The sequence below is a fragment of the Pseudopipra pipra genome, chromosome 26, assembly GCF_036250125.1.
Source record: "Pseudopipra pipra isolate bDixPip1 chromosome 26, bDixPip1.hap1, whole genome shotgun sequence".
Taxonomy (NCBI): Eukaryota; Metazoa; Chordata; class Aves; order Passeriformes; family Pipridae; genus Pseudopipra; species Pseudopipra pipra.
In genome coordinates this window covers 5329608-5356817 of record NC_087574.1, presented here as the reverse complement: position 1 = coordinate 5356817, position 27210 = coordinate 5329608, and the positions used below count along the sequence as shown (strand labels likewise).

The following is a 27210-nucleotide window of genomic DNA, read 5'->3' as shown; positions in this document are numbered from 1 at the left end:
ATGGGAATTTTCCTGCCGGTATCCCAGTCCCCTCGGCAGCCGGGGGGGGAGCGGGGCGCCCGCGGGGTCCCCAGATGGTCCAGGGATCCAGTCCCGCAGTGCCCGCACCCCCCCCGGCCATGGGGTGGGAACGGGGGTTGTCACCCACCCGGGATGTCCCTGTGGGGCTGCGGGTTGGTGGGTGCGGGATGGGGATGGGCGCGAGCAGGGTCTGAAACCCACCCTCCAAGTGTGATGTCCTGGGTCCCGCGCAGCACTGCCGTGGTTACACAGGGGAAACTGAGGCACGGGAGGTGCTCAGCTTCCCCCCCTCCCCGGCCTGAAGCAACGGTGACCTCCCTTTCCACCAGCCCCGGGCAAGTGTGGAGAGCGCTGGACCCCATCCCCGCTCCTCCGGTGGGGCGACAAACGGGGCAAGAGCCGCGAGAGAGCCGTGCGGGGCTCGCAATGTGAAGGTGACGGTGCCCCCGTGCCTCAGTTTCCCCTGCAGCTGTACCGGGGTGGGGAACGAGTCCCCTGGGTCGTGGCCGGAGCTTCGTCTCCGGGTGTCCCCGCTGCCCCCCGATCCCACCCTCCGTGCCCCCCAAATCCTGCTCGTGGGTGCCGGGGCTCGGAGCCGGGGCCGCCCGTGGGTGTCGGGGCCGTCGGTCGGTGCGGGGGCTCGGAGCGCATCCCGGTGCTCGGGGCGCATCCCGGTGCTCGGGGCGCATCCCGGTGCTCGGAAGGGGGTCCCGGTGCTCGGAGCGCATCCCGGCGCTCCCACCGCATCCCCGCGGCCCCTCCACGTGCGCACGGGGGGCTCGGGGCCGGGGATGGACAACATCCACACACCGGGGCGTGACCGAAACCACCGGGAGAGGCGGGACCGGGGCCGGGGGGGCGCGGCCAGCGGCGGAAGCGCGGGGGCGGAGCGGGAGCGGCGGCGGCGCGGGGCGGGCCGGGCCGGGGGGGCTCCGCGGCCGTGCGAGGGCGGCGGCGGCGGCCGGTGCCGGTGCATGTCCCGGTGGCCGTCCCGGTGCCGGTGCCCGCGGGCCATGCGGCGGCCGTAGCCATGCAGCGCGACGGGGATGCGGCGGCGGCGGCCGCGGCCTCGTACCGGGTGCTCAGCCGGCTGCTGGGCTATGGCCCCGGGCCGGAGGCGGGCGCGGCGGGCGGGGCCGGGGCCGGGGCCGGCGCGGCGGGCGCGGTGCCCGGCGCGGGCGGGCGGCTGTCGGTGCCCGGCGGGCCGCGGCCGCAGCTGATGGTTTTCCGCAACGCGGCGGCCGAGGGGCGGCCCGGCGAGGACGGCGGCCCGGCGGCGGCGGCGGCCCCGGCGGTGGCAGGGGGGGTCCCCGGGGGCGGCGGGGCCGAGCTGTGCCCGCGGCACCGCTGCGCGCTGGAGCCCAAGGCGGCGGCGGCGGCGGCGGTGTCGGGCTGGGGGGCGGCGCAGGGGGGGCTGGAGCTGCAGCTGGCGGCGCTGGGGCTGCGGCCGCCGCCGGGGCTGGGGGCGAAGGGGGCGGCGGGACCCCCCTGCCCGTGCCTGGGGCCGCCCGCCGGGGAGGAGACGAGCGATGCGCTGCTGGTGCTGGAGGCGCTGGAGCCCGACGAGGCGGGCAGCGGCTCCGAGGACGAGCCGGGGTCCCCCGGGCGCGGGGCCGCCCGCAGAGCAGCCCCCGGCCCCGCGCCGCAGCCCGCGGCCCCCGCGGGCACCGGGGCCGGCCCCGGCGGCAGGAAGGGCTCGCTCAGGATCCGCCTCAGCCGCCTCTTCCGCACCAAGAGCTGCAGCGGGGGCTCGGCCGCCGGGGATGCCGCCGGCGCCGCCGCCACCTCGGCCGGGAGCCTCACCGACGTGTGCGGGGCCCGCGGACGGGAGCAGGAGACGGGCAGGTACGGGGGGCGCGGGTGCGGAGGGCCGGGGCGATGGGATGGGGCTGTTCCCGCGGTCGGCGGTGATGGGGAGCCGGTGCTGCGATGCCTCGCTGGAGGGTGACACAAAACACCGGCTCCGAGCTGCGATCCGGCCTCTCGGAGAAGCGCCGAGGCCTCGGTGCTCGCAGGAGCACGGCCGGAGGGGCTGGTGGAGCAGGGACCCGCCGCTCCAGCCTCGCATCTGCGGTGGGGATGGTGGAGAAACATCTGGGAGCAGGACCAGGAGCAGGGCTTGGAGCATCAGTCCTGTGAGGAGCAGCTGAGGGAGCTGGGGGGGCTCAGCCTGGAGAAAAGGAGGCTCAGGGGGGACTTTCTGGCTCTGCAACTCCCTGACAGGAGGGGGGAGCCAGGGGGGGATCAGGCTCTGCTCCCAGGGAACAAGGGACAGGACAAGAAGAAACGGCTCCAAGTTGTGCCAAGGGAGGTTCAGTTGGAATATTAGGGAAAATTTCATCATGGAAAGGGTCGTCAGGCTCTGGAACAGGCTGCCCATGGAAGTGGTGGGATCACCATCCATAGAAGTGCTCAAGAAACACATGGATGTGGCACTTGGGGACACGGTTCAGTGGCCCTGGTGGGATTTGGTCGAAGGTTGGACTTGCTGATCTTGGAGGGCTTTTCCATCCTTCATTTTTCCATGACTGATGAGGTGATGGGTGGCTTGTGGGAGCCACTGGAGCCCCGGGATGCTGCAGGTGCAGGGAAAGACTGTGCTGGATCCAAGGGACTGGAGTTCCCTCTCACTTCCCACGTCCCGCAGGGTCATTTCCTGAGGCTCCAGTGGCCTCAGGGGTGGTGGGTGCTGCTCTGGGGGCTCTGCTCTCCCTCCTGGTGCTCCATGCAGGACGTGGCAGGAGGAATAATGGGCAGCCAGAGGTTGGCTGGGATGGAGGGACAAATCCTGGGATCTGCTGTGGGACCCCCATGTGTCACCCTGTTCCATCAGCCTCGTGTTCCAGCTGTTTGGTACCAGCTGTGGAGGGCACAGAGCTGCTCTGTACCCACTGCATTGTCCAGAAACCACTTTCCATGACATTCCCAGCAGCAGAACCGAAATCCCTCACGGAGGAGGCCGGGAGAGCCCGCCCAGGTCTGGGCAGCAGCCTGGGAGCAGCTCGGGATAACTGGATGGACTCAGTGTTGCAGCACAGCCCTTTCCCTGCAGGGTTCATTATCCTCCCGTGGGGATTTTTGGGGTGTGTTCCCTCCTCCTGCAGCCAAGGACCTGCTGGGGGATGAGCAGGAAGCTTTTCTCCGGGCTGGAGGTGCCGACCTGGGGTGGTGGTGACAGAGCCCCGCAGGCAGCCAGGGCAGGCCCAAATTACCTCGGAACGAGCTCCCCTTTGAAGCAGAGGATGGGCTGGGAGGTGGCAGCTCCCAGCCCTGCAGCTGGGCAGGGGTTGAGTCCTTTCTGGAGCTCCTGTGCCCCCGAGGAGCCTCCCTTGGCACGTGGGGCATTGGAGCAGCTTTAGACAGTTCCCCCCAAAGGACTAAATGGGCCTCAAACGAGGTGCCTGTAATGACATAATGTTTGCTAATGGGCTTGTGGTTAATTGGAGGAGTCCTGGGACCTCCCAGGGCAGGGATCAGGTGGTGGAGAGCTGGGAGGGAGGACTGGGGAGCAGAAAAACACCTGGGAATTGCTGCCTGGACCTTCTCTTGGCCAGGGAGCTGGATGGTCACTTCAGTGGTCACTTCACTGGTCACTTCTCATGCAGCTCCTTGCACTAATTAGACATTTTTTAAGCAAAGGTTACTTCAAGGTGCCTGATGCAGCAACGTTGTGGTTCAGAGAGGACTCTGCTCCTCCCAATTCCAGGAATCCCATCCTGATGATGAGGGCAGTTATTAACGATGCTTTTGCTCCCCTGCTGGTGGGACAAGGACGAGCCAGGACCTTCCCTGGGTTCTGCTGAGAGCTGGAGGTTGTTGCCTCCTGACCTGAGGCCCCCATGGATGTGGGATGGAACTGGTGCTCTCCATGAGCCCATGGATTTGGTGGTTCCTGTGGATATAACTTTTGGGTCGACTCCTTCCTCTGCTTGTTCCCAAACTCTTGTCCCTGACTGGAGGTGAAGCTGCTCCCTGGGTCTGTGGCTGGTTATTTAATTTTTAAACATCCCCAAGAGGCAGAATTCCTGCTGTTTGGGCTCGGATAAGCAGGATTCCTGCCCACCTTCCCATGGTGCTGCCAGCCCTGGAGCCAGCTGGGTGCAGCTCTTCCCCCTCACCTGCAGCAGCAGTTTGGAAGAAAACCAGCCCTGTTATCCCAAATCCATAGCTGGGCTCTGCTGACCTGCAAGAAACTAAATATGGACGGAGATACCAACACGTGGCTCCTCACCCAGGGCCTGGGAGTTGGGATTTAAAGGCTAAAATAGTGAAACTGCCTATTTTGGGGAGGAATTTGTGCAGCAGAGGAGGTTGGAGGGAAAGGGGGCAGGGTTGGGCACAAGCTCAGGCAGCTGCCACCACTCACTTGCCAGGTTGGCACCCGAATTTATCAGTTGGTTGTGTTGGTGACCCTAAAATCCTGATTTTTCTGGAGCTCCAGGCATTTCCCAGAGTTGTGTGCGTGGAATTGGGATCCAGCAGAACACGAGGAGTGTGGAATAGGTTTTTTGGGGGAGACTGGAGTTGGGAAGCGGAAGATTTGGTCCATGGGAAGCGTTTCTTGCTCTCTCCCTGTTGCTGATGAAATGGGAAATCTGGGAAATCGAGGCTGGGAAATCTTGGCATGAAATGGAGCTGTTTTGGTGGCAGGAAAATGTTCCTTTCTGGCTGCCATGGTGGGTGGGAGCAGAGCTGTCACTGCATGTTCAGGTTGGTTGGTATTAGTCCAGAAGTGTAATTTTGGGTGTGGATGATAATTGGTGAATTGAGGGGGGGGAAAAAAAAAAACCAAAACAACCCAACCTCGAATAGGTGTGAGAGGCTCGAAATCAAAACACTTCCACACATTTTAATGGGGTTTTATAGAGAATCCTGGAATCATTTAGGTTGGAAAAGGCTTTGTGGTTCATTAAGTCCAACCATTAACTCAGCTCTGCCAGGATGGTGGGGAGAGCTCTCAGTGTTTTTATTGGTGAGCAGGTAACATTAAAAGTGTGAATAAAAGCCATGTGTCTGGGCACAAAGAAGAGAAGTTGGCTCACCCCAGCCCTGGATTCACGCTGTGGGAGTTCCATGCTCTGTGCCTCAGTGTTTTCTCTGCCTGGATGTGGGAAAATCCCTTTAATATTCAGGAGGAAAGGTGCTGGAAGGAGTGGGGAGAGCACAGCATTGCTATAAAACCAGCTGGGAAGCGACTTCCCGGGATTGCTGGTACCCCTGGCAGTCACCAGAGGGGTGTTTTTAGCTGTTTCCATCTCTTTTGGGATCTCTGGGTTTAGCTGCCCTCCCCTCCCCCTGTATTTTGGTGTCCTGCAAAGGCACAGCCACGCTCCAGGCACAGCCCCGGATTGCTCAGGGACCCAACCTGTTTGTCCAAGGAATTTGGCAATGCCCAAGCCAGGCCAGCAGCGTGAGGTCTGTTGTGAAACAGCTCCTTGGCTCTGGCTGCTGGACTTGCTTGGGCTTTTCTTTCCAAAGGCTCCATTAATTACCTCCTTGGGGATTTGCTTCGTGGCAGGACGGAGCCCCAGCTCTCCTGGGCCTGCCCTACTTAGGCCAAAGCCCTGCTCTGGGAGTGGGGTCGGGCTGGATGGAGCTGCTGGGAAGGAGGGACAAGGTCCCTCCTGGGCTGAGAAGGGCAAACAAGGGGTGTTTTCTTCTGCTCACCCCGTTTTTTTCTTGTTCCCAACAGGAAACACAGACTGACAAGAACTCAAAGTGCCTTTTCCCCGGTTGTGTTCAGCCCCCTCTTCACAGGTGAGGACTCGGAAGGTTCCTTCCAGTTTGGGGTTTCATTTCTTTTTGCTGTGAAATGTGCTGAGTGAGGAATGTTGATCCCACGAGATCCCAAACCAGGATCTCTGTGGTGTCCCTCTGGCCTGCTTGGCCTTAGACCCAAAAAGAAGGGTCTGAGAGGGAGGAGAGGGGTCTGAGAGCGAGGAGAGGGGTCTGAGAGCAAGGAGAGGGATCTGAGAGCAAGGAGAGGGGTCTGAGAGCAAGGAGAGGGGTCTGAGAGGGAGGAGAGGGGTCTGAGAGGGAGGAGAGGGGTCTGAGAGGGAGGAGAGGGGTCTGAGAGGGAGGAGAAGGGTCTGAGAGGGAGGAGAGGGGTCTGAGAGGGAGGAGAAGGGTCTGAGAGGGAGGAGAGGGGTCTAAGACCAAAGAGAGAGGTCTAAGACCAAGGAAAAGGATCTAAGACCAAGGAAAGGTGTCTGAGACCAAAGAGAGGGGTCTGAGACCAAGGAGAGGGGTCTGAGACCAAGGAGAGGGGTCTGAGACCAAGGAGAGGGGTCTGAGACCAAGCCCTGCTTCCCACCTGGACCTCACACCAAGGTCAGGTCCAACTTCTCCTCCGTGACGGTTTTGGGAATCAGAACCTTTTTGGGGATCTCCAGCACCTCCTCCTGCACGTTCTCCCCCCTTTCCCCGTGTCCTGCTGGTTTGTGACCTTCCCCTTTCTGCTGCTGGGGGGAAGTTGGCTGGTTTGAGGAGTGGTGAGGGGGGAAATCCTGCTCTGCTGGTGGCTTGGGGAGCTCTGGAGCTGAAAAAAAAAAACAACCTCTCAGTCAAAACAGTCCTGGCCACAGAGGGCTTGGGGAGAATCCCTGAGGAACTTGGGAAAATCCCACCTGAGGACTCTGAGCTGAGGGTCACAAGTGAGTGTTTGACAGCTGGGGTGGCCTGGGAGGAAGGTCAGACTCAAAATAAATCCACGTTGAGGGGCTCGTTGCGGAGCAGAGGGGCCAGGATGTGTCTGGGCACTGAGAGGAGCTGGAGGGTTGGTCTGGAAGCCTCTTTTCCTGCTGGGAAAGGTGTTGGACAGCAGAGCTCAGCACATGGGTTGGATTCCTGAAGAGGGAGAAGCCCTTTTTTTTTTTGTCTTTTTTTGAGAGTTCTGATGAATCTCTGTGAAAACTGGTTGGAATTTCAGAGAGGTGACCTTGGAGGCAGAGCATTGGTGTGGTTTCCCTGGAACCAGTGCCTGGAAGGTTCTGAGCTGCTCCTGGGGCTCCTTGGAGCAGAATCACCCAGGGGGAATTCAGTTGTGGTGCCTGGTCCCTTCCCCAGTCCCACATCCCTTCCTCTGGTGCCTCTCCCGTGGCTGGAGCGGATCCCTCCCTGTCACCTGCAGATTTATTAAGCAAATTAAGGCTGGTGAAAGCAAAAAAAACCCCAAAAGCTGCCTGTGCTGCTCTGTCAGCTGCTGCTGGGGAAGTTCTGAGGGGAAAAAAAACCACCAAACCCCATAATTCTGTGTGCTGGTGATGTGTGTGTGTGTGGAGCTGCTTTTCCTCACAAGAACCTGCAGAGGAAAACCTGGAGGTGACCTGAGCTTTTCCTTTAAATTTCATTAATTATTAGTTTATCCCATTAACTATTTTTGAAGTGACTTGTGTCAATTTTTGGTAGTCAGTGGAATTTAAAATTTCATTAATTATTAGTTTATCCTGTTATTTTTGAAACAACTCGTGTCAATTTTTTCCCAGTCAGTGGAATTTAAAATTTCTTTAATTTTTTTTATCCCATTAACTGTTTTTGAAGTGACCTGTGTCAATTTTTTCCCAGTCAGTGGAATTTAAAATTTCATTAATTATTAGTTTATCCCATTAACTATTTTTGAAGTGACCTGTGCCAATTTTTTCCCAGTCAGTGGAGTTTAAAATTTCATTAATTATTAGTTTATCCTGTTAATTTTGAAGCAACTTGTGTTAATTTTTTCCCAGTCAGTGGAACTTAAAATTTCATTAATTATTAGTTTATCCCATTAACTGTTTTTGAAGTGACCTGTGCCAATTTTTTCCCAGTCAGTGGAATTTAAAATTTCATTAATTATTAGTTTATCCCATTAACTATTTTTGAAGTGACCTGTGGCAGTTTTTTCCCAGTCAGTGGAACTGGGATCTTGCAGAGCATGAGGAGAGGAGGAGGAAGAGGAGGAGGAGGAGGAAGAGGAGGAGGAGGAGGAGGAGTGTGGAATAGGATTTTTTGGGGGAAGCTGGAGCTGGGAAGCAGATTTGGTCCATGGGAAGCATTTCTTGCTCTCTCCCACTGCCTTGGGAAGGGCTTAAAAGCTGAATTATTGCAGCTCCTCTTGCCTGGGTGCCTCTGGTGGCGTTTACACGAGCTGAATGCAGCCCAACCACTTCATTTTTGGGGTGTGGGGCCACGTGTGCCCCACCCCAGCAATGCCCCGGGGCCAGGGCATGACAACCACCCTCAACACCTGCCTGGGAACAGCCAGGGCTCCCAAAAAGCAGGAGGGAGCTGAGTCAGAGCAGCCCTGGGTGTGTGTGGGGCAGGTGGATCCACCTGCCAGGGGGTGGGAGGTGCAGGAGAGCAGCTCCTGCCCCCAGGAATTCGGATCTGAGGCAGCTCCTCCTCCTCCAGGCCACGTCTGAGCTCCTCAGGATCCTCTGCTTTGGTGTTGGGGCTTCACCAGAGCCTGGCTGGGCTGAGGGGTTTTCTTTTTTGGGGGGGGAAAAACCCACCATGGCTGTTTTTTTATTTTTTCCCTTTGGGATTTAAGGTCCTGGTGTCGAGGCAGATGCTCTGACCTTGGTTTGGTTTGGGGTTTTCATCCCTCTCCCATGATTTCAGCCCAATTTTCAACTTTCCCTGGTTTAAGTTTGGTTGGTTTTAGCCTAATTTAATTTTCAGCTTTCCTTGCTTTAAGTCAGGTTGGTTTTAGCCTAATTTTCAACTTTCCCTGCTTTAAGTTAGGTTGGTTTTAGCCTAATTTTCAACTTTCCCTGCTTTAAGTCAGGTTGGTTTTAGCTTAATTTTCAGCTTTCCCTGGTTTAAGTTTGGTTGGTTTCAGCCTAATTTTCAGCTTTCCCTGGTTTAAGTTTGGTTGATTTCAGCCTAATTTTCAACTTTCCCTGGTTTTAAGTCAGGTTGGTTTTAGCCTAATTTAATTTTCAGCTTTCCCTGATTTTAAGTTTGGTTGGTTTTAGCCTAATTTTCAGCTTTCCCTGGTTTAAGTTTGGTTGATTTCAGCCTAATTTTCAACTTTCCCTGGTTTTAAGTCAGGTTGGTTTTAGCCTAATTTAATTTTCAGCTTTCCCTGATTTTAAGTTTGGTTGGTTTTAGCCTAATTTTCAGCTTTCCCTGGTTTAAGTTTGGTTGGTTTCAGCCTAATTTTCAACTTTCCCTGGTTTAAGTCAGGTTGGTTTTAAGAGCTCCTCTGCTTTTCAGAGCCTCTGTGTCACTCCTTCCCCCAGGCAGCATCCCCTGGCTCCAGAGCCTTTAAGCTTTTGGGGAATCCCACTTTAATTTAAAATGCATTTCATTTAAAAGCCCGTCCAGGGCCTTCTTATTGATTTTTAGGAGCGTTTTTGTGGCCTTTGGGGCAGAAGGTGTTTCTGTTTGGTCACTGCAGGGGTGTGACTGGAATCCTGGGGCAGCAGGTGCCACCCTGGCTGTGGGATCGTGTCCCCAGTGTCACCCAGCTCTGCTTTTGTGGGAATTCCGGGCTGGAAAAGCCTCTTGGAGCCTCCTGGGGCTGGGCTTGGAGGGGGTTCAGGCACAGGAACAGTGTCAGTCACTCAGCCTGATTTTTGGGAAAGGGTGGGGTCTCGGGGGGGGAGGGGCTTGAGGGACCCAAATTTGGGGTCTCGGGGGGGGAGGGGCCTGAGAGACCCCTAATTTGGGGGTCTTGGGGAGCAGGGGCTTGAGGGACCCAAATTTGGGGGTCTTGGTTGTCCAGGGGAGGGGCTTGAGGGACCCAAATTTTGGTGTCATGGAGGGAGAGAGGGGCTTGAGAGACTCCAAATTTGGGGGTCTTGGGAGGGGAGGGGCTTGAGAAACCCAAATTTGGGGGGTTCTTGGGGGGGGATGGGCTTGAGGGACCCAAATTTGGGGGGTCTTGGTTGTCCAGGGGACCCAAATTTGAGGGGTCTTGGGGGGGGAGGGGCCTGGGGGACCCAAATTTGGGAGTCTTGGAGGGGGGGGAGGGGCTATTAGGGACCCTAATTTGGGGTCTTGGGAGGGGAGGGGCCTGAGAGACCCCAAATTTGGGAGTCTTGGGAGGGAGGGGCTTGAGGGACCCAAATTTGGGGGGTCTTGGTTGTCCAGGGGACCCAAATTTGGGGGGTTTTGGGAGGGGAGGGGAGGGTCTTGAGGGACCCAAATTTGAGGGGTCTCGGGGGGGGAGGACCTTTAGGGACCCAAATTTGGGGGGGTCTTGGGGGGGAGGGGCCTGAGAGACCCAAATTTGGGGTGTCTTGGTTGTCCAGGGGACCCAAATTTGGGGGGTCTTGGGAAGGGAGGGGCTTGAGGGACCCAAATTTGGGACTCTTGGAGAGGGGGAGGGGCTATTAGGGACCCTAATTTGGGGTCTTGGGAGGGGAGGGGCCTGAGAGACCCCAAATTTGGGGGTCTTGGGAGGGAGGGGCTTGAGGGACCCAAATTTGGGGGGTCTTGGTTGTCCAGGGGACCCAAATTTGGGGGATTTTGGGAGGGGAGGGGCTTGAGGGACCCAAATTTTGGGGTCATGGAGGGAGAGAGGGGCTTGAGAGACTCCAAATTTGGGGGTCTTGGGAGGGGGAGGGGCTTGAGGGACCCAAATTTGGGGGGCCTTGGTTGTCTAGGGGACCCAAATTTGAGGGGTCTCGGGGGGGGACCTTTAGGGACCCAAATTTGGGGGGGTCTTGGGAGGGGAGGGGCTTGAGGGACCCAAATTTGGGGCTCTTGGAGAGGGGGAGGGGCTATTAGGGACCCTAATTCGGGGTCTTGGGAGGGGAGGGGCCTGAGAGACCCCAAATGTGGGAGTCTCAGGGGGGAGGGGCTTGAGAGCCCCCAGATTTGGGTGGTGATTGGTGTCTCCAGAGTGTGACACGGGGGGGAAATCGGGTTCAGAAACAACTGACGGGATAATTTCCCAACCCCTGCGGAGGTTCCTGCCCCTTCCCCTCCTCCCCCCGGCTCTGACAGGGTGTTCTCCCCCCCCCTGCAGGTGAGACGGTGTCACTGGTGGACGTGGACATCTCCCAGCGAGGACTGACCTCCCCCCACCCTCCGACCCCTCCCCCTCCCCCCCGGAGGAGCCTCAGCCTGCTCGGTACCATCCCGGGATCCCCTGGGGGGGCTGGGAATGTGGGATCCCTGGGGGGGGACACCCTCGGGGCCCCCTGACCCTGCACCACACACAGGGGATTCCTGGGAAGCTTCAGATTCCCCTGGGATCAAGCAGGACGGGAGGGGAGGGGAGGGGGGAATCTGATGGTTCTGGAGCATTTCTGCTGCCTTTGGGAATGTTTCCCCTGCCTGCCCATCACCCAGGGAGGCTGGAGGGATCCCTTCCAGGGAGGATGGATCCCTCCCAGTGAGGCTGGAGGGATCCCTTCCAGGGAGGATGGAGGGATCCCTTCCAGGGAGGATGGATCCCTTCCAGGGAGGCTGGAGGGATCCCTTCCAGGGAGGCTGGAGGGATCCCTTCCAGGGAGGCTGGAGGGATCCCTTCCAGGGAGGCTGGAGGGATCCCTTCCAGGGAGGCTGGAGGGATCCCTTCCAGTGAGGCTGGAGGGATCCCTTCCAGGGAGGCTGGAGGGATCCCTTCCAGGGAGGCTGGAGGGATCCCTTCCAGGGAGGCTGGAGGGATCCCTTCCAGGGAGGCTGGAGGGATCCCCTCCAGGGAGGCTGGAGGGATCCCTTCCAGGGAGGCTGGAGGGATCCCTTCCCTGGGATCCAGCTGGTGGGAGTGGAGGCTCCTGGGATGCTCCCTCCGAGCAGGAGCAGCCTGGGGTGGGTGAGGTCAGCAGCTGTCCCATGTGCTGGGGCTGAAATCTCCTGGAACTGCCTCTTTTTCCCATGCTGGAAAAGGGATTCCTCTCCTCTGGGAACATGTGTGTGTGTGCAGGGCCTCCAGAAGCCAGAGGGGGATGAGGAGCTGCCAGGGGGAAGCTCCATCCTCCCTCCTCCGGGCAGTGCTGGATCCCTGGCTCGGTTCTGTCGGACACTTGCTCTGTCTCTCTCCTGCTCTCTGACCCTCTCTCACCTCTGTTCTCTCCTAGATGATATCAGTGGGACGCTGCCTCCATCTGTCCTAGTGGGTCCCATGGGCTCTTCCCTGCAGTCTTTCCCTCTGCCTCCGCCTCCTCCGCCCCACGCCCCAGGTCAGCGGAGCTTTCCCGAGGCTCTGGCTTTTCCCTTCAGGAATCTGCACTTTGGGGAGGGGGTTTCTGGCTCAGCTTTGAGGCTTTTTCCATCTCTGGTGCTGCCTTGGCTGCTCAGGGACTGCAGGCACTGCCCTGTCCAGGCTCTGCTCCCGTGGCTCCTGTTGCCCTCCGTGGTTTCCCTGGAGCTCAGGGTTGAGCTTTACCCTCAGTGGGGTTCAGCCCACCCTGATAAGGAGGGTCAGCAGTGCCATGGGAGCAGAATTCCAGGCAGGAACCCCAGCCTGTGACACCCCCCTCCCAGTTTTCCTGAGCTAATTCCCCCTTTTTGCTTTCGCTCTCCTCGGGACCCAGAGGGCTTTTCCTGCCCCTTTTCCAGGATGTGTGTGCCCATCCCTCCCTCTCCTCCCACGCCTTCCCTCCCAGCCAGAGTAAGGAAGAGCAGGTGGAGGCACAGGGAAGGATTTGTGTCCTTCACGAGGATTTTGTCCTTCTGTGGGTCCTCCTCCTCCCCTGAGCTCCGGAGCTGTGCCAGGATCACTGGGATCACTGGGATCACCGTCCCTGGGGGGTCTCCCTGTGGCTGATGGTGGCCCTGGCTTGTTTTTCCCTGTGCAGATGCCTTTCCCAGGATTGTCCCAGTGCGGCCTCCGGAGGGGGGGGTGGCCCAGCCCATCCCACACCTGCAGTGTCCCCTCTCCCGACCCGATTCCAGCAGCTTCGCCGCCAGCCTGAGGGAGCTGGAGAAGGTAAAGGGGCTCCTGGGACGGGGGGGAGGGAAAAACTGCACCTTCAGGGTTTGATTTTGGGGGGGTTGATCGTCCCCTTCGTGGACTTGGGAGCACAGGATTAGGGTAGGGGTGGGAAAAACCTCTCCTGCCTTTCCCCCAGCCAGGGGGTCGATCCGTTCTCCGGGGACAAGAGGAAGCATCCTGAAGCTGCAGCAGGAGGGGTTTAGGTGGGATGTGGTGGAACAGGCACTGGAACAGGCTGCTCAGGGCAGGGGTGGAATTGCCCTCCCTGGAGGGACTTAAAAACCCCCGTGGAGCACTTGGGGCCGTGGGTTTGGGGGAAGGGTTGGACTCGGCCATCCCGGAGCTCTTTCCCAGCTTGAATTATCCCACAGTTCTTTGAGCCCAGGAGAGCATTTTGCTGTGCATGGAGGGGGTGTCGTGGTCTCCTCTGTCCTCTCCCCACCTTTGGGGTGGTGAGGGATGGGATGGTGCCTTTCCCACCCCGACCATACAAAGTCAGGGATACAAAGCACTTCCATTTGGGAATGCGGCAGCAGGAGCAGGTTGTGGCTGCTGACAAATCCCCTGTTTGGTGTGCCCTGACCCTCTGCCTGCCTCTCTCCCCAGTGTGGGTGGTACTGGGGCCCCATGAACTGGGAGGACGCCGAGATGAAGCTGAAGGGGAAACCCGACGGGTCCTTCCTGGTGCGGGACAGCTCCGACCCCCGGTACATCCTGAGCCTGAGCTTCAGGTCCCAGGGCATCACCCACCACACCAGGATGGAGCACTACAGAGGTGAGGAAGGGGGGGCCCAGCACCCCCAGAGCAGAGCTGGCAGGAGAGGGGGAGCAGCAGCAGCCCCAGCGTGTCCTCACTCCTGTGTTGAGCTGATTTTAAGTCAGGCTTGGGGGGTTTTTTGTAGCCTAATTTTAAGCTTTTCCTGGGTTTAAGTTAGACTGGAGTTTTTTTTGTAGCCTAATTTTAAGCTTTTCCTGGGTTTAAGTTAAACTGTTTTGTTTTTTTTTTTTTAGCCCAGTTTTAAGGTTTTTCTGATTTTGTGTCATTGCTTTCCCCCAGCAGCATCCAGGCCCCAAAGCCTTCAGTCTTCAGCAAATCCCAATTATTTGATGTAAAAGCCTGTCCAGCTCCTTCCTGTTAATTTTAAGAGCGTTTTTTGTGGCCTTTTGGGGTAATAAAAAGGTGTTTGAGCTCCTTTCTTTTGCCTCGAGGAGCGACTCCCCATCGCTCTGAAAAACTGGGAATCAAGAGTTCCTCAGGCCACGCTCTGGAAAACTGGAGCCAAAGAAATGCCTGGCAGCAGGGTTTTTGGGATCCTGTGGCACTGGGATGTGATGTACCACATCAGCACTGTGGGAGTTGAGCCCCTCTTGATGGGAAGATGTCCCAGCATTAATTCCAGCCTGTCCAGAGCCAGCTCCCTGCTGCCAAGAAGGAAGGATTTTCACCTTGTCCTCATGGAAAGCGGGAGAGGCTCTCACAGCTGGAGGAGTTTGAGGCTTTTCCATAACTGAGCTTGGGAGGAAACTTCTCCTGCTGCTCTCTGACGTCTCAGTTCGGGGCTGGGACCTGAGGGGACTCCTTTTCCTAAATCAGGAAAAACTTATTGATGGAAAGCATGGTTTCCAGGCTGCCCAGGGCAGTGGTGGAGTCACCAGCCCTGGAAGTGCTCAGAAACCACGTGGATGTGGAAAACACCCAGTGGATGTGGCACCTGGGGACAGGGTTTTAGTGCTGATGTGGGACAGTGTTTGGACTCAAGAGACCTTTTTTAACCTGAGCTGTTCCCTGAATCCGGGGTTTTGGTGCAGGGAGGGGGTGTCTGTGCAGCCCAGGGGTGGTTGAGCTGGTCTGACTGGAGGTTTTAGCCCCTTTTGGAGCTCTGGGACCTGCCTGGGGGCTGCTGGCCCCGTGTCCCCATCTCCAGTTTCACCCTGGGGCGGGCGTCGTGTCGGGTGACAGGGACAGGGACAGCACAGGGACACCCGTGGCCTGGGCTGTGACCCTGCTCCTACTTAACAGTCCCTTTAATTAAGGTGTTGGGAGCAGCTGGCAGGGACAGGCAGCTGTGGAACCTGATCCCTGGCAGCCACAGGGCTGGGAAAAGGGGACAGCAGCTCCTGGGTGTCTGGTTTAAAAACCTCCAAGAGCTTCCTTTGGGGATGCTGGGGGTGGGATACTGCTGCCCCATCCCTGGGAGTGTCCAAGGCCAGGTTGGAGCAACCTGGAATAGTGGAAGGTGTCCCTGCCCATGGCAGGGGGTGGGACTGGATGAGCCTTAAGGTCCCTTCCCACCCAAACCATTCCATGATCCTATGATCCCATGATCCTGCAGAGGAGCAAGGACTTCTGCAAATTAAAGTGTATTTTGGTTGAAGTTCCAGACCCAGCAGTGGCAGCTGTTCACAGTTTCAGGCAGGGGTGGCTTGTGGCCACCTCTGGGTGCCAGTGGCCACTCTGTCCCACCTCTCTGTGCATCCCCCAGCTCCTGGAGAGCACTGGTCCCAGTGGAACAACACTGGGTTGTTCCCTCTTAGTGCCCCATCCCAGCTCTGAGAAGTCGGCCTGGGACGTTCCCCTGGATTTTGGGAGCGCCAGACCCATCTCCAAATGTCCCCTCTTGCCCCTGGTGCTCCCATGACGTGCCACCTCCTCTGCTCTCTCACAGGGACCTTCAGCCTGTGGTGCCACCCCAAGTTCGAGGACCGGTGCCAGTCGGTGGTGGAGTTCATCAAGAGGGCCATCATGCACTCCAAAAACGGGAAATTCCTCTACTTCCTGCGCTCCAGGGTCCCAGGTGAGCCCAGGGAGGGGCTTTGCTCCGGGATCAGCTGCTCCCCTGCCCCACAGAGGGGGTTTGGTGTGACCTTGGGCTGTGCTCAGTGTCCTGCTCCCCGTCCTTGCACACCCTGAGGGTGAGGAGACTTCCCAAACTTTCCTCCCCAGGAGTTTGGGATCGTGATCCCACCTCCCTCTGGCAAATGCCCGAGCCTGGAAGCTGCTCCCTCAACAAGCAATTATTTGGCTGCTAAAACCCCCCCTTCCTTCCCTCTCCCCCAGTCTCAAACCACCCCGTGCTTTGTGGCTTCCCGGTTTTCCCTTGGCTGGGACCCACCCGGGGCCGTGGAGGGCAGGGATGTGGGAGGGATTCCAGGTGTGAGCTCAGAGGGAGCCTCAGGTGATGATTCCGTGGATTTGGAGTCCCTGGAGGGCCCATCCACAGGCAGGGGCTTGCAATCCAGGAGGGAATGTTGTGGCTCTGTTGGAGCACGTTCGGTTGCAGAGCTTGGTTCCCCATCCATCAAACTCCTGGAGGGCTCCCATCCCCATCCTGGGAAACCTGGGCAGGCAACTGGACCTGGATTTATTGTTTCCCTGGGTTTTGCTGCTCTCTGTCCTGTCAGCCAAAAAAATCCAGTGGGAGAGGAAGGGAAGAGCCAAGTGGGGGAATGGAGGGAGCAACAGTGGGGGACAGGACTTGGGAAAAGGGGATTTGCCTCGAGCAAAGAGCAGGAATGGGAATGATGGAGAGCAGGGTGAGGGTTGTTGAGGTGAATTTGCAGTAAAATGGTGGTAAATCTGCTCCCTGCCCACTCTGCCACCGTTCCTGCTGGGGACAGGGACCTTTCCAGGCACTGCAGCACCGAGAGGATCCAGCCCAAAGAGCTTCTGTTCCCTGTCCAGCATTCCTGCAGGCTGGAAGCACAGCCTGGAGCTGGTCAGTGTTGCCCTCTGCAGACACCAGCAGTCACTGGAAGCTGCCCCATCCCTGGAAGTGTCCCAGGCCAGGTTGGATGGGGTTTGGAGCAACCTGGAATAGTGGAAGGTGTCCCTGCCCGTGGCAGGGGGTGGGACTGGATGAGCTTTAAGGTCCCTTCCCACCCAAACCATTCCATGATCCCACGATCCCGTGTGGAACCCGGACTTGAGGAGAGCTCAGCTTTTCCCTTTGGGATCAGGAACACTTCCTCATCTCCAATATTGGCTTTTTTCCCCCCCAAGGTCTCCCTCCAACGCCCGTCCAGCTCCTGTATCCCGTCTCCAGGTTCAGCAACGTCAAATCCCTTCAGCACCTTTGCCGCTTTCGCATCCGGCAGCTGGTCCGGATCGACCACATTCCCGAGCTCCCGCTGCCCAAGTGAGTCCCAGGGATGGGTCCCTTTGATTCCCGAGCTCCCACTGCCCAAGTGAATCCCAGGGATGGGTCCCTTTCATTCCCCAGCTCCTGCTGCCCAGGGATGGGTCCCAGGGATGGATCCCTTTGATTCCTGAGCTCCTGCTACCCAAGTGAATCCCAGGGATGGGTCCCTTTCATTCCTGAGCTCCCACTGCCCCAGTGAATCCCAGGGATGGATCCCTTTCATTCCTGAGCTCCTGCTGCCCAGGGATGAATCCCTTTGATTCCCGAGCTCCCACTGCCCAAGTGAGTCCCAGGGATGGGTCCCTTTCATTCCTGAGCTCCTGCTGCCCAGGGATGGATCCCTTTGATTCCTGAGCTCCTGCTGCCCAAATGAATCCGAGGGATGGATCCCTTTCATTCCCAAGCTCCCACTGCCCAGGGATGGGTCCCTTTCATTCCTGAGCTCCCACTGCCCAAATGAATCCCAGGGATGAATCCCTTTGATTCCTGAGCTCCTGCTGCCCAGGGATGAATCCCTTTGATTCCCGAGCTCCCGCTGCCCAAATGAATCCCAGGGATGGATCCCTTTCATTCCTGCCCTCCCAGGCCCTGGGAAGGGTCTGTATCTCCAGTGAGGGCCCGGGCAGGGAATGATTGACTTCCCCCCAGCCTTGGGATAGCGGGATGAGCATCCCATGGGATGCAGGGATGCACGTGGGAATTCCGAGCTCGGGAGCGAGGTGTTCCCTTTCCCAGCCCGGTGACGGAGCCGGGTGGGCTCTGGGGAGTTTGGTGGCTCAGGGATTGAAGCTCTTCCCGCTCCTTTTCCAGGCCCCTGATCTCCTACATCCGCAAGTTCTACTACTACGACCCCCAGGAGGAGGTTTACCTGTCCCTGAAGGAGGCCCAGCTCATCTCCAGACAGACCCAGGAGCCGGAATCCTCCACGTAGCGGAGCCGCCTCGCCCGTGCTCCCGGCACTGATGGTAGGGAATGCTGCTGGATGCAGCCAGCCCTGGGATTTCAAACCCACAGAACCCTCCTGGGGCAGCCCTGGCTCTTCACTCCGGGCCCTTTCACCATTCCCAAGCTTTCCCTGGTGAGGGAAGCAAGGCTTCATCGTGGTCTCTTGCCATTCCCAGTTTTCCTTGGAGAGGGGAACGAGCCTTCCTGGCTTTTTACCCTTGGGAAAGAGACCAAGGCTTCGTGGTCTCCTGCAATTCCCAGCTTTCCCTGGGGAGGGGAACAAGGTTTCACAGTCTTTTACCATTCCAGGCTTTCCTTGGGAAGGGCAACAAGGCTTCATGGTCTTCTACCATTCCCAAGCTTTCTCTGGAAAGGGAAACAAGGCTTCCTGGTTTTCTGCAGTACCCAGGCTTTCCTTGGGAAGGGGAACAAGGCTTCCTGGCCTTTTACCCTTGGGAAAGAGAACAAGGCTTCATAGTCCTTTACCATTCCCAGCTTTCTTTGGGAAAGGAAACAAGGCTTCATAATCTTTTACAATTCCCAAGCTTTCCTTGGAAAGGGGAACAAGACTTCATAGTCTTTTACAATTCCCAAGCTTTCCTTGGAAAGGGGAACAAGACTTCATAATCTTTTACAATTCCCAAGCTTTCCTTGGAAAGGGGAACAAGGTTTTATAATCTTTTACAATTCCCAGGCTTTCCTTGGAAAGAGCAGCAAAGTTTCACAATCTTTTACCCTTGGGGAGGAGAACAAGGCTTCATGTTCTTCCACCATTCCCAGGCTTTCCTTGGAAAGGGGAACAAGGCTTCATGGTTTTTTTACCATTCCCAGCTTTCCTTGGGAAGGGGCACAAGGTTTCAGGGTCTCTTATCATTCCAGGCTTTCCCTGGGAAGGGGCACAAGGTTTCAGGGTCTCTTACCATTCCAGGCTTTCCCTGGGAAGGGGAACCAGCCTCCAGGTTGTTCCCTCCCCAGCCTGTGCTGATCCCTCTCCCCTCTCTCTCCCACCAGGAATTTGGTTGTTGCCATCCCGCAGCCCGAGCCAGGCCGTGGTGGGAAGGAGCCCCCCACACTCCCCTGCTGCTGCTCCTGCTCTCCAGCCCTTTTGTACAGAGAAGAGGGGGCCAAGATTCCCGAGAAGCCCAGCAGAGCAGGAATCCAGAGCCTTGGCTCCTGGGAAAAGGCGTCTCGGAGGCGGCCGAGCCTCCCGGCAGGACAAGGAATGTCACGGCACTATTTACAAAGTTTGGGGAAAGTTTTATTTTTCTTTCAGGTTTTTTGTTTTCAAAAAGCATGAGAAAGTGACTTGCGTGGTGACGACCCTGCCTTGGAAAACTGGGAGGTGGGGAAGGAGATGGAGGGAGGAGGGGACACTCCCTGGGAAGATCCGTCTGCTCCGAGGTGTCGTGGTGGGATTGTCCTTTGATCCCCACGGAGAGGGGAGGATGCAGCTTGGGGAGCTGCTGGAGGCAAACTGAGCCAGGAGGATCTGCAGCTCCGTGGAATAACCTCTGGGAATAACCTTGGAGCTCCCCAGGATCCGGGAGGAGGGAGCCAAACCCAGCCCTGGGAAGCTGAGCTTTGCAGCTGGATTTGCGGGATGGTCCCACGGGAGGTTGGACCCGGGGAAGGAGGAGTGTTTGAGCTGTTGGAATGTCCTGGATCCCGAGGGAATGGTTGGTGCTGCTCCTCTGAGGAAGGGCCATTCCCTGAGAAAACACTGGAAGATCCCCCCTGAGCCCCCTGGGAAGTGGAAGGAAGGTGGAGAAGCTGGAACTGTTGGAGCTGCCTGAGGAGCAAAGGTACTTCCTGCAGAGCCATGGGATGTGCACTTCCAGCCCCTCTCTGGCTGATTCCAGAAGCTGGGAATGAAGTGGCTTCCTTTGGAGCTGCCAAGGATCCCGAGGAGGAGCTGCTGGGGGTGACTGGGAGCAAGGAGCAGCTCCCTGAGGGTTCTCTGGGACAGCATCTGCCCTCTGGGAGCTCCTTCCCTCCCTGGGACATCCATGGATCCACGGCAAAGCTGGGAGAGGTGGTGGCTCTTGCACAAATAACACCCCCCCCCCCTTCAAATCCTGGTCTGCTGCTTCATCCCCTGCAGCCCCTGAGCAGGAACTTCCTGGATGTTGGAGCTCCGAGCGATGCTGGGAATTCTGGAGAAGCCTCTTCATCCCTGTATTTAAAGGAGCGAGTTCCTGCACTCTAAATCCAAGGAATTGCTCCATCCTGTGGGGCCTGTGGATCAGGATGGGTGCCCTGTGAGTGCCCTGTGAGCTGCCAGGACCTTGGGCTCTCCCTGCAGGATGATCCCTGTCCTTGAATTCCACGTTGGATTTTAAGGCAGCCCGGAAAAATCCCGCCGGCCCCCAAAGGTGCTACAGATCCTGCCCTCCCTGTCCTGCCCGTCCCCTCCTGGACCCTGGGAGGGCTCACGTGCTCTGGAAAGAAAGGATTTGGCTTCCAGATCCACGGAAATACCTCATGGGACGCTGCTCCATCCCGGCTGTGGGAGGGGAAGAGCTTCCCAAGAGCCAGGCTTGGGAATGGGGGGTCCAGCTCCATGGCCAGGCTTCTCCCCAGGAAGAGACCCCTGGGAGCAGGATCCATGGCATGGCTGGGGTGTGTGGGATGCAGGGAACAGGGAAGCTGGAGAAGCTCCTGCTCCCCCCAGTGTGTCAGTGACAACATTCCCACTCCTTCCTTCCCTGTCCCGGGATGGAGAGGTGCAGGCTGGGCTTGGGAAGGGGGAAGGAGCCAACCTGGAGGGCAGAGCAGGGAAGGGGGGTGCTGGGTGGGCACTGGGAGGGGGTGCTGGGCTTGTTTTGGGGTCAAAACGCACAACCCTGGTGGGTCAGGAGAGATTTCCTGCAGTGCCCCATCCCTGCATCCCACCCCATCCCTGCGTCCCACCCCATCCCTGCATCCCACCCCATCCCCTGTCCCACCCCATCCCTGCATCCCACCCCATCCCACCCCATCCCCACATCCCACCCCATCCCACCCCATCCCCACATCCCATCCCCACATCCCACCCCATCCCACCCCATCCCACTCCATCCCCACATCCCACCCCATCCCACCCCATCCCCACATCCCACCCCATCCCCACATCCCACCCCATCCCCACATCCCACTCCATCCCACCCTATCCCCACATCCCACCCCATCCCCGTGTCCCCCCAGAGCTCCCCCTGAGGGAGCACGAGGTGGTTCCACACCTTCCAGAGCCGTTGGAGCAGCCGGACTTCGGGGCCAATACTTGAATTCCATGTTTTCTGGTCGGCTGTTGGTGTCCCTGTGGGATTTATCCCAACAGCCTGATGGTGCTCCTGCTGTTACTTGAACCCTGAGCGTGGTGGGGCAGGGGGGCAGCTCTTCCCAAATTTGGGCCAGGGGGTCAGCTCTTCCCAAATTTGGACCAGGGGGGCAGCTCTTCCCAAATTTGGGCCAGGGGGGAGGTTTTGGGTCTGAAATGACGGAGGAGACGTGCTGGGAGGTGTTGGACAGGGGATGGCGAGGGGTGGGATAGGGATGAGACCCCTCCCAAGGATCCGTGGAGGTGGCAGATGCTCCTCAGCATTCCCAGGGCTCTGCTCCACCTCTCCTTGCTCCGAGCCAGGCGGGAAAGCTGGAGCAGGTCAGTGCCAGCCCCAGCCCGTGGCTGGTGGTGCTGGCTGAGATCCCAAGGTTAACTGTAGTTAACAGCCTTCTCCTGAAATCCATGGAAAACAAAGCTGTTCCTGCACGGGGAGGTGTGAGGGGAGTGAGGGGTTTGATCCATGTGGGGCTGGGAATGAGCCAGAGGGTTTGATCCGGGGCTGGAAGTGAGGGGGGGGCTCTGTGGGAACATCTCCAGGGGGTGCCTGGGCCCTGCCTTCCCAACGATCCCAGTTTGGGGAATGGACCCCTGGGGCTGTGTTATCCTGCCTGGAATGTTCTGGAGGCTGCTCCCATCCTGCTGATCCGGGGAAAAACATTTTATCACCACCCTTTATCCAACCTTGAATTGTGCAGAGGTGCTTGTCCTGCTCCCGGAGCCGGGAAATGGACCATGAAACCCACTGGAGCGCAGGAATTGTCCATGGAAAAGCTCCTTTCTGTGCTTTTCCAGCTGGGTGGGGGCAGCCCTCAGCCCTGTGCTCAGCTTGGCAGCTTCCCCCTCTTCTCCCAACACCCTATTTCGAGGTGGGGAATGACCTTCCTCCCTCCAGCAGCGAGAAAATTGGGATAAACCAGGGAAGTTTTCTCACATGGAAGTTTCCAGCTCGGCTTCCACCTCCTTGGGGCCAAAAAAAAAAAAGAGAAAAGGGTGGAAAAATTCATCCCTGGCTTGAGTTGGGTTGGGGTTTGCAACTGGATTTGCAGGATTGGTCCTGTATGGGAACCACCTGGGCTGCTCCTGCGGTTGGGAATGGGTGGATTTGGAAGCTCCAGGTGTGGTGTTGCCAGATTTTAATCCCTAAAAGCGTTTTTTTGAACCCCTGAAAGTGGTTTTAGCAGCGACCCTGTGAGGCTGTGCCGCAGGTGGTGGTTGGGGGGCTCAAATCCCAGGAGTGTTCTGGGGAGAAAAACCTCTGAAAAGTGGGATTTGCTGAAGGAAGGGCCTTGCCTGCTCCCAGGAGGAAGGGAACTGGCCCTTTTCCTTCATTCCTTGCAGTTAAAAATCTGTCCTTGGGATGGTTTTAACCCTTCAAATTGACCATCAGGGCTGAGGGTTTAGGGGGGGCCCACCTGGATACCTTCCCAATCCCCTTGGCTTTTGGGAATGGAGGGATTTATCCACCTTCCAGACCTCTTTAGCTTTGGGAATGCAGGGATTTATCCACCTTCCAGACCTCTTTTAGCTTTTGGGAACAGAGGGATTTATCCACCTTCCAGACCTCTTTTAGCTTTGGGAATGCAGGGATTTATGCACTTTTCCAATCTCAATCTCCTTGGCTTTTGGGGATATAAGGGATTTATCCACCTTCCAAATCCCCCTTGGTTTTGGGAACGGAGAGATTTATCCACCTCTCCAAACCCTCCTTGGCTTTTGGGGACAGAGGGATTTATCCACCTCTCCAAACCCTCCTTGGCTTTTGGGGACAGAGGGATTTATCCACTTTTCCAGCCCCTTTTACTCTGGGAATGGAGGGATTTATCCACATGCTCCGAGCAGGCCCCTCACTCCTCATCCAGAGTCTTCCAGGTGAGGTGGGGCAGGTGGGAACCCCCTTCCCAAACATCCCTTGGGATCAGGGGGGGTCCTGGCAGCGCTGCCTCCAACTGTGCCTCCAGCTGAACAAGCACAACTGGTGCCCAGTAACACACTGGGGAGCTCCCAGTGCTCCCCCCACCCCATCCAGGGCTTCAATCCCCCCAAAAAATAGGATTTACACTGGATCCAGCCTTGCCTTTAGAGAGGGAATGAGCAGATTTTGGCAGCTCCAAGGGCAGGAGCTGTGGAACCACCTTTGGGCAGAACAACAACAACAAAAAAAATGCAGCTTTGCTTAATTTTATCTTTATTTCCCCACCCCCCCTCCTCGTTTTTAATTTTTTTTTTTTTTTGGTGTGTGCTTAATTTATTAAAATAGTTGCTGTATAATTTATTTTCGTAAACTATATTAAAAAGTTACTAAATGGTTTAAAAACAAAACAAAACAATGAAAACAAACAAAAAAAGAAAAACCAAACAGACTTGCAGACCAATCTTTCAGATAAAAAAAAAAACACAAAAAAAACCAAACAAAAAAGCAAGAAAAAAAAAAAAAGGGAAAAAAAAAAGGAAAAGAAAAATGACGTTTTTTGATATAAACCACAAATGCACTTTTGGGTGTGTTTGGTTATTTTTGGGGGTGGGGAGGGGGAGCCTGGCTGTACCTGTGGGTTTGTCTGTATATATTGTATTAATAGGCATGTTTGGCCTCTCGTGGGGGACGGCAGTAACTGCTGCAGGTGCTGGGGGAGGGAAGCTGGCGTGGAATTCCTGGATTTGGGGGATTTTTGGGGTGGTTTTTTTGGTTTGGTTGGTTTTTTTTTTCCCCTGAGCGGTCAGTGAGGGAGAGCTGACTCGGTGTTTGTAACTCATTTCTAGCGTGGTTTTGACTGATGGGTTTGGGGGTTTTTTTGGGCGGGTTTTGTTTGGGTTTTTGGGTTTGTTTTGGGGGTTTTGTTGGGTTTTTTTTTCGGGTGGGTGGGAAGGGAAGAGAGAGGGGTTTGAAATAAAAGAATTGGAAGTTGTTGGGTGTTTGATGTGTGGTGGATCCTGAGGGTGTGACCCCCCCTCCCCACCCCCGGGGTCCCCTTCGGAGCATCCCAGTGCCCAGAACCACGGCAGGGAGCTCCAGGGGCCCTTCCTGGGCTGCTCCTGACACCCAGAAACATGTTTGGGGGGAGCTCTGGGTGCTTCCAGTGCCCCCCAAAATTCAGGGGGAGCCGTGGGGTGGCCCCCCTGGGGTGTTCCTGGTGCCCAGAGAGACACTGGGTGCTCCCACTGCCACGGAAAAATCAGGGGGTGCCCCGGGTGCCCCTCCCCGGGGTGTTCCTGGTGCCCAGAAAGATGTCAGGATGCTCCCAGTGCCCCAAAAGACTTTGGGGTGCCCCCCTAACCCCCAGCCCCGTGTGCTCCTGGTGCCCAGAACCACATTAGTGTCCCCCTGGGTGCTCCCAGTGCCCCCCCAAAAAATCAGGGGGAGCCCTGAGTGCCCCCTCGGGGTGCTCCAGGTGCCCCAAAACACATCAGGGAGGGTCCCAGTGCCCAGAACCACGTTGAGGGGAGCTCTGGGTGCCCCTCCCCGAGTGCCCAGAAAGATGTCAGGATGCTCCCACAGTGTCCCAGTGCCCAAAAAGACATTGGGGGCAGCTCTGGGTGCCCCCAGCGACCCCTAAAAGATCAGGGGGAGCAGTGGGTGACCCCCCCGGCGTGCTCCCAGTGCTCCCAGTGCCAGCATCCCCGAGGGGTGGGATGAGGCCCCAAGGGCTGGAGACGCCCAGATCCACCTCGTGTCCCCCAAAATCCCCCCCCCGCGCCCCTCCCCAGCCCCTTCCCCGGCTGCGGGAGCCACGTGCGGTGCTTCCCCCCCCCCCCCAAATCCTCCTCCGAGGCGCTTTGAACGCCCCCGGGTTTGGCAGATCAAAGGCGGCGCAGCGACAGAATGGGGCTGGGGAGGGGCTCCCAGCCCCGGGGAGCCTTCATCCCTCCTCCTCCTCTTCCTTCTCCATCCCTGCGGCGCCCGGGAGGGTTTTGGGGTTCGTCCCTCTGCTCTTGGCACGGGGTGGGGGGGCTGCCCCTGTGTGTGTGTCCCCCCTGCCCGCGGGGACAGTCCCCGGGTCGGGGCTCCGTGCGGGGACAAAGGGCCCTTTGACGGGGCCAGACGGACACTCCAGGCGGGATCCGACATCTGGAGCCTCCTCTTGGGGTTTTTTTTCTCGGCTGGCGGGAGCCGAAATGCTGCGGGTCCCGTCCCTCTGCCCCCATGGGTGGGATGCTCCCACGGGTGGGATGCTCCCATGGGTGGGATGCTCCGGTGGGAGAGAGGAGCGGGGAGGGTTTGGGGTTCTCCCAGCCCCGCGTGGGAGGAGCTGCGGGCACAGGGATGCTGCACCCCGGGATGTGCCCTGGGCGAGGAGGGTGCCCCCGAGGAGCCACGTGCCCGGGGGCAGGGCCGGGACAACCCCCTCGCTGCCCCCCCCCAAAAAATAAAACCCATAAAAAGCCGCTTTGTCCACCCGCCTCCGAGCGGCCCTGGAAGAGCCCCAACATGGCTGCGCCGCGCTGGAGCTTATTTTTAACATCTCATTAGCATCAGAAAAGCAGCAAATTTCCCCCTCGGCCCCCGCGAGGTTTCAGAGCCCCCGGACAAAAGCCGCTTTCTTCCCGCTCCGGCTCCCCCCGCCCGCCAACCCCCCCCCCGACCCCTGGGGTGCTGCTGCACCGAGGGGCCCCCGGGACCCCCAACTGCCCCCCCAGCCCCGGTGGGTGCCCCGGTCAGTGGGTGCAGGGAGGTGGGGGGACATGGGGGTGTCTCCTGGCGACGCCCACCCTGTGCCAGCTCCGAGCCTGGAAGGGATCCCGGCCAAAAATAACCTCTGGGGTGTCCCGGTGCTGCTGCCCGTCCCTAAATCCCACCCTCGGGCAGCTGAGCCGCGAGGCCAGACCGATCCAGAGGTGGGGGACGGGGGGCCCGAGCCCCCCCAGTTTGGGGCTGGGTCTTGTTGAGGGGTTGGGGTGGGTGTTTGGCTCATCCTCATCCTCGCTCGTGCCGGTGTGTTCCCAGCTCCCTGGGAATGAGGGAGACAGAGGCACAGGCTGGGCCCAGCCAAGGGAAACTGAGGCACGGGCTGGAAGTGTGCAGGGAAACTGAGGCACAGCCAAGGGCCATTCCAAGGGAAACTGAGGCACAGCCAAGGGCCATTCCATGGGAAACCGAGGCACAGCAAGAGGCCATTCCATGGGAAACCAAGGCATGGTACAGGGCTATTCCATGGGAAACTGAGGCACAACCAAGGGCCATTCCATGGGAAACTGAGGCACAGCACGGGGCCATTCCAAGGGAAACTGAGGCACAGCACGGAGCCATTCCATGGAAGCCGAGGCCGAGTGTGGAGCCATTCCCAGGGATCTGAGGGCAGGCCCAGGGCCGGGTGCCCCTGGCCAAGGCACGCCGGGCGCTGGCAGTGCCCCAGGGGTCACCGGGCCACGCTGGGCTGGCACCAGCACTGCTCCGAGCTAATATTTATCCAGGCTGGAGGGCTTGGCTGCTGCCATGGGAAAGGCTGTGGCCGGGCCAGGGGCCACGAACCCGCTGCCTGCGGGGGGGCAACCAGTGCCACCCACCCCCTGCCCCGGTGCCACCCTCACCCTGGGCACAGCCACTGCCCCTGGAGCCCCTGGGAGCTCTGCAGGAGCCTTGGGGAGAAGGGAGATGGGTGAGGGGATGGATGGAGGGTGAGGGGGAAGGAGGAGGGAGGGTGGGATGGAGGGTGAAGGGTGTGGATGGACAGACGGATGGGTAAAGGTTGGGGGGACAGGGGAGGGAGGGAGGGAGAGAGGGATGGAGGGATGGGGAGCTGGAGGGGCAGAGGATGTGTGGATGGGCTGGAGAAAGGAAGGATGAATGGGGATGGATGGAAAGATGGAGGAAGGAAGGATGGATGGATGGATGAAGGGATGAGAAGGGGTGGAAAAACTGATGGAGGGATGGAAGGAGGATTTGAAGTGGAACTGGGTGTGAGGGGCAGGTGGGATGCAGGATGCAG

The 27210-nt window shown here is 58.1% G+C and overlaps 1 protein-coding gene across 2 annotated transcripts; it reads left to right on the top strand.

Moving 5' to 3' along the window:
* Positions 1 to 941: 941 nt before the first annotated feature.
* SOCS7 (suppressor of cytokine signaling 7) lies at positions 942 to 23645 on the top strand. 2 transcript variants are annotated; one of them, XM_064636377.1, is made up of 10 exons: positions 944 to 1866; positions 5714 to 5778; positions 10973 to 11077; positions 12030 to 12131; positions 12750 to 12880; positions 13493 to 13661; positions 15553 to 15681; positions 16887 to 17022; positions 17836 to 17990; positions 18982 to 23645. In XM_064636377.1, exons 1-9 carry the CDS (start codon positions 1052 to 1054, stop codon positions 17954 to 17956), a joined length of 1773 nt encoding a protein of 590 aa, XP_064492447.1. In that variant the 5' UTR covers positions 944 to 1051; the 3' UTR covers positions 17957 to 17990; positions 18982 to 23645. The 2 variants fall into 2 exon arrangements, with proteins under 2 accessions (XP_064492448.1, XP_064492447.1); XM_064636378.1 differs by lacking the exon at positions 12030 to 12131 and having other exon boundaries at positions 942 to 1866; positions 18982 to 21944.
* Positions 23646 to 27210: the final 3565 nt, after the last annotated feature.

Excerpts from the sequence above, each read along its gene's own strand:
- SOCS7 (XM_064636377.1), top strand. The coding sequence starts at position 1,052 with ATGCAGCGCGACGGGGATGCGGCGGCGGCGGCCGCGGCCTCGTACCGG. Across the intron at positions 15,682-16,886 it reads CCTGCGCTCCAGGGTCCCAG|GTCTCCCTCCAACGCCCGTC; the intron begins GTGAGCCCAGGG and ends TTCCCCCCCAAG. Across the intron at positions 17,023-17,835 it reads CCCGAGCTCCCGCTGCCCAA|GCCCCTGATCTCCTACATCC; the intron begins GTGAGTCCCAGG and ends CTCCTTTTCCAG.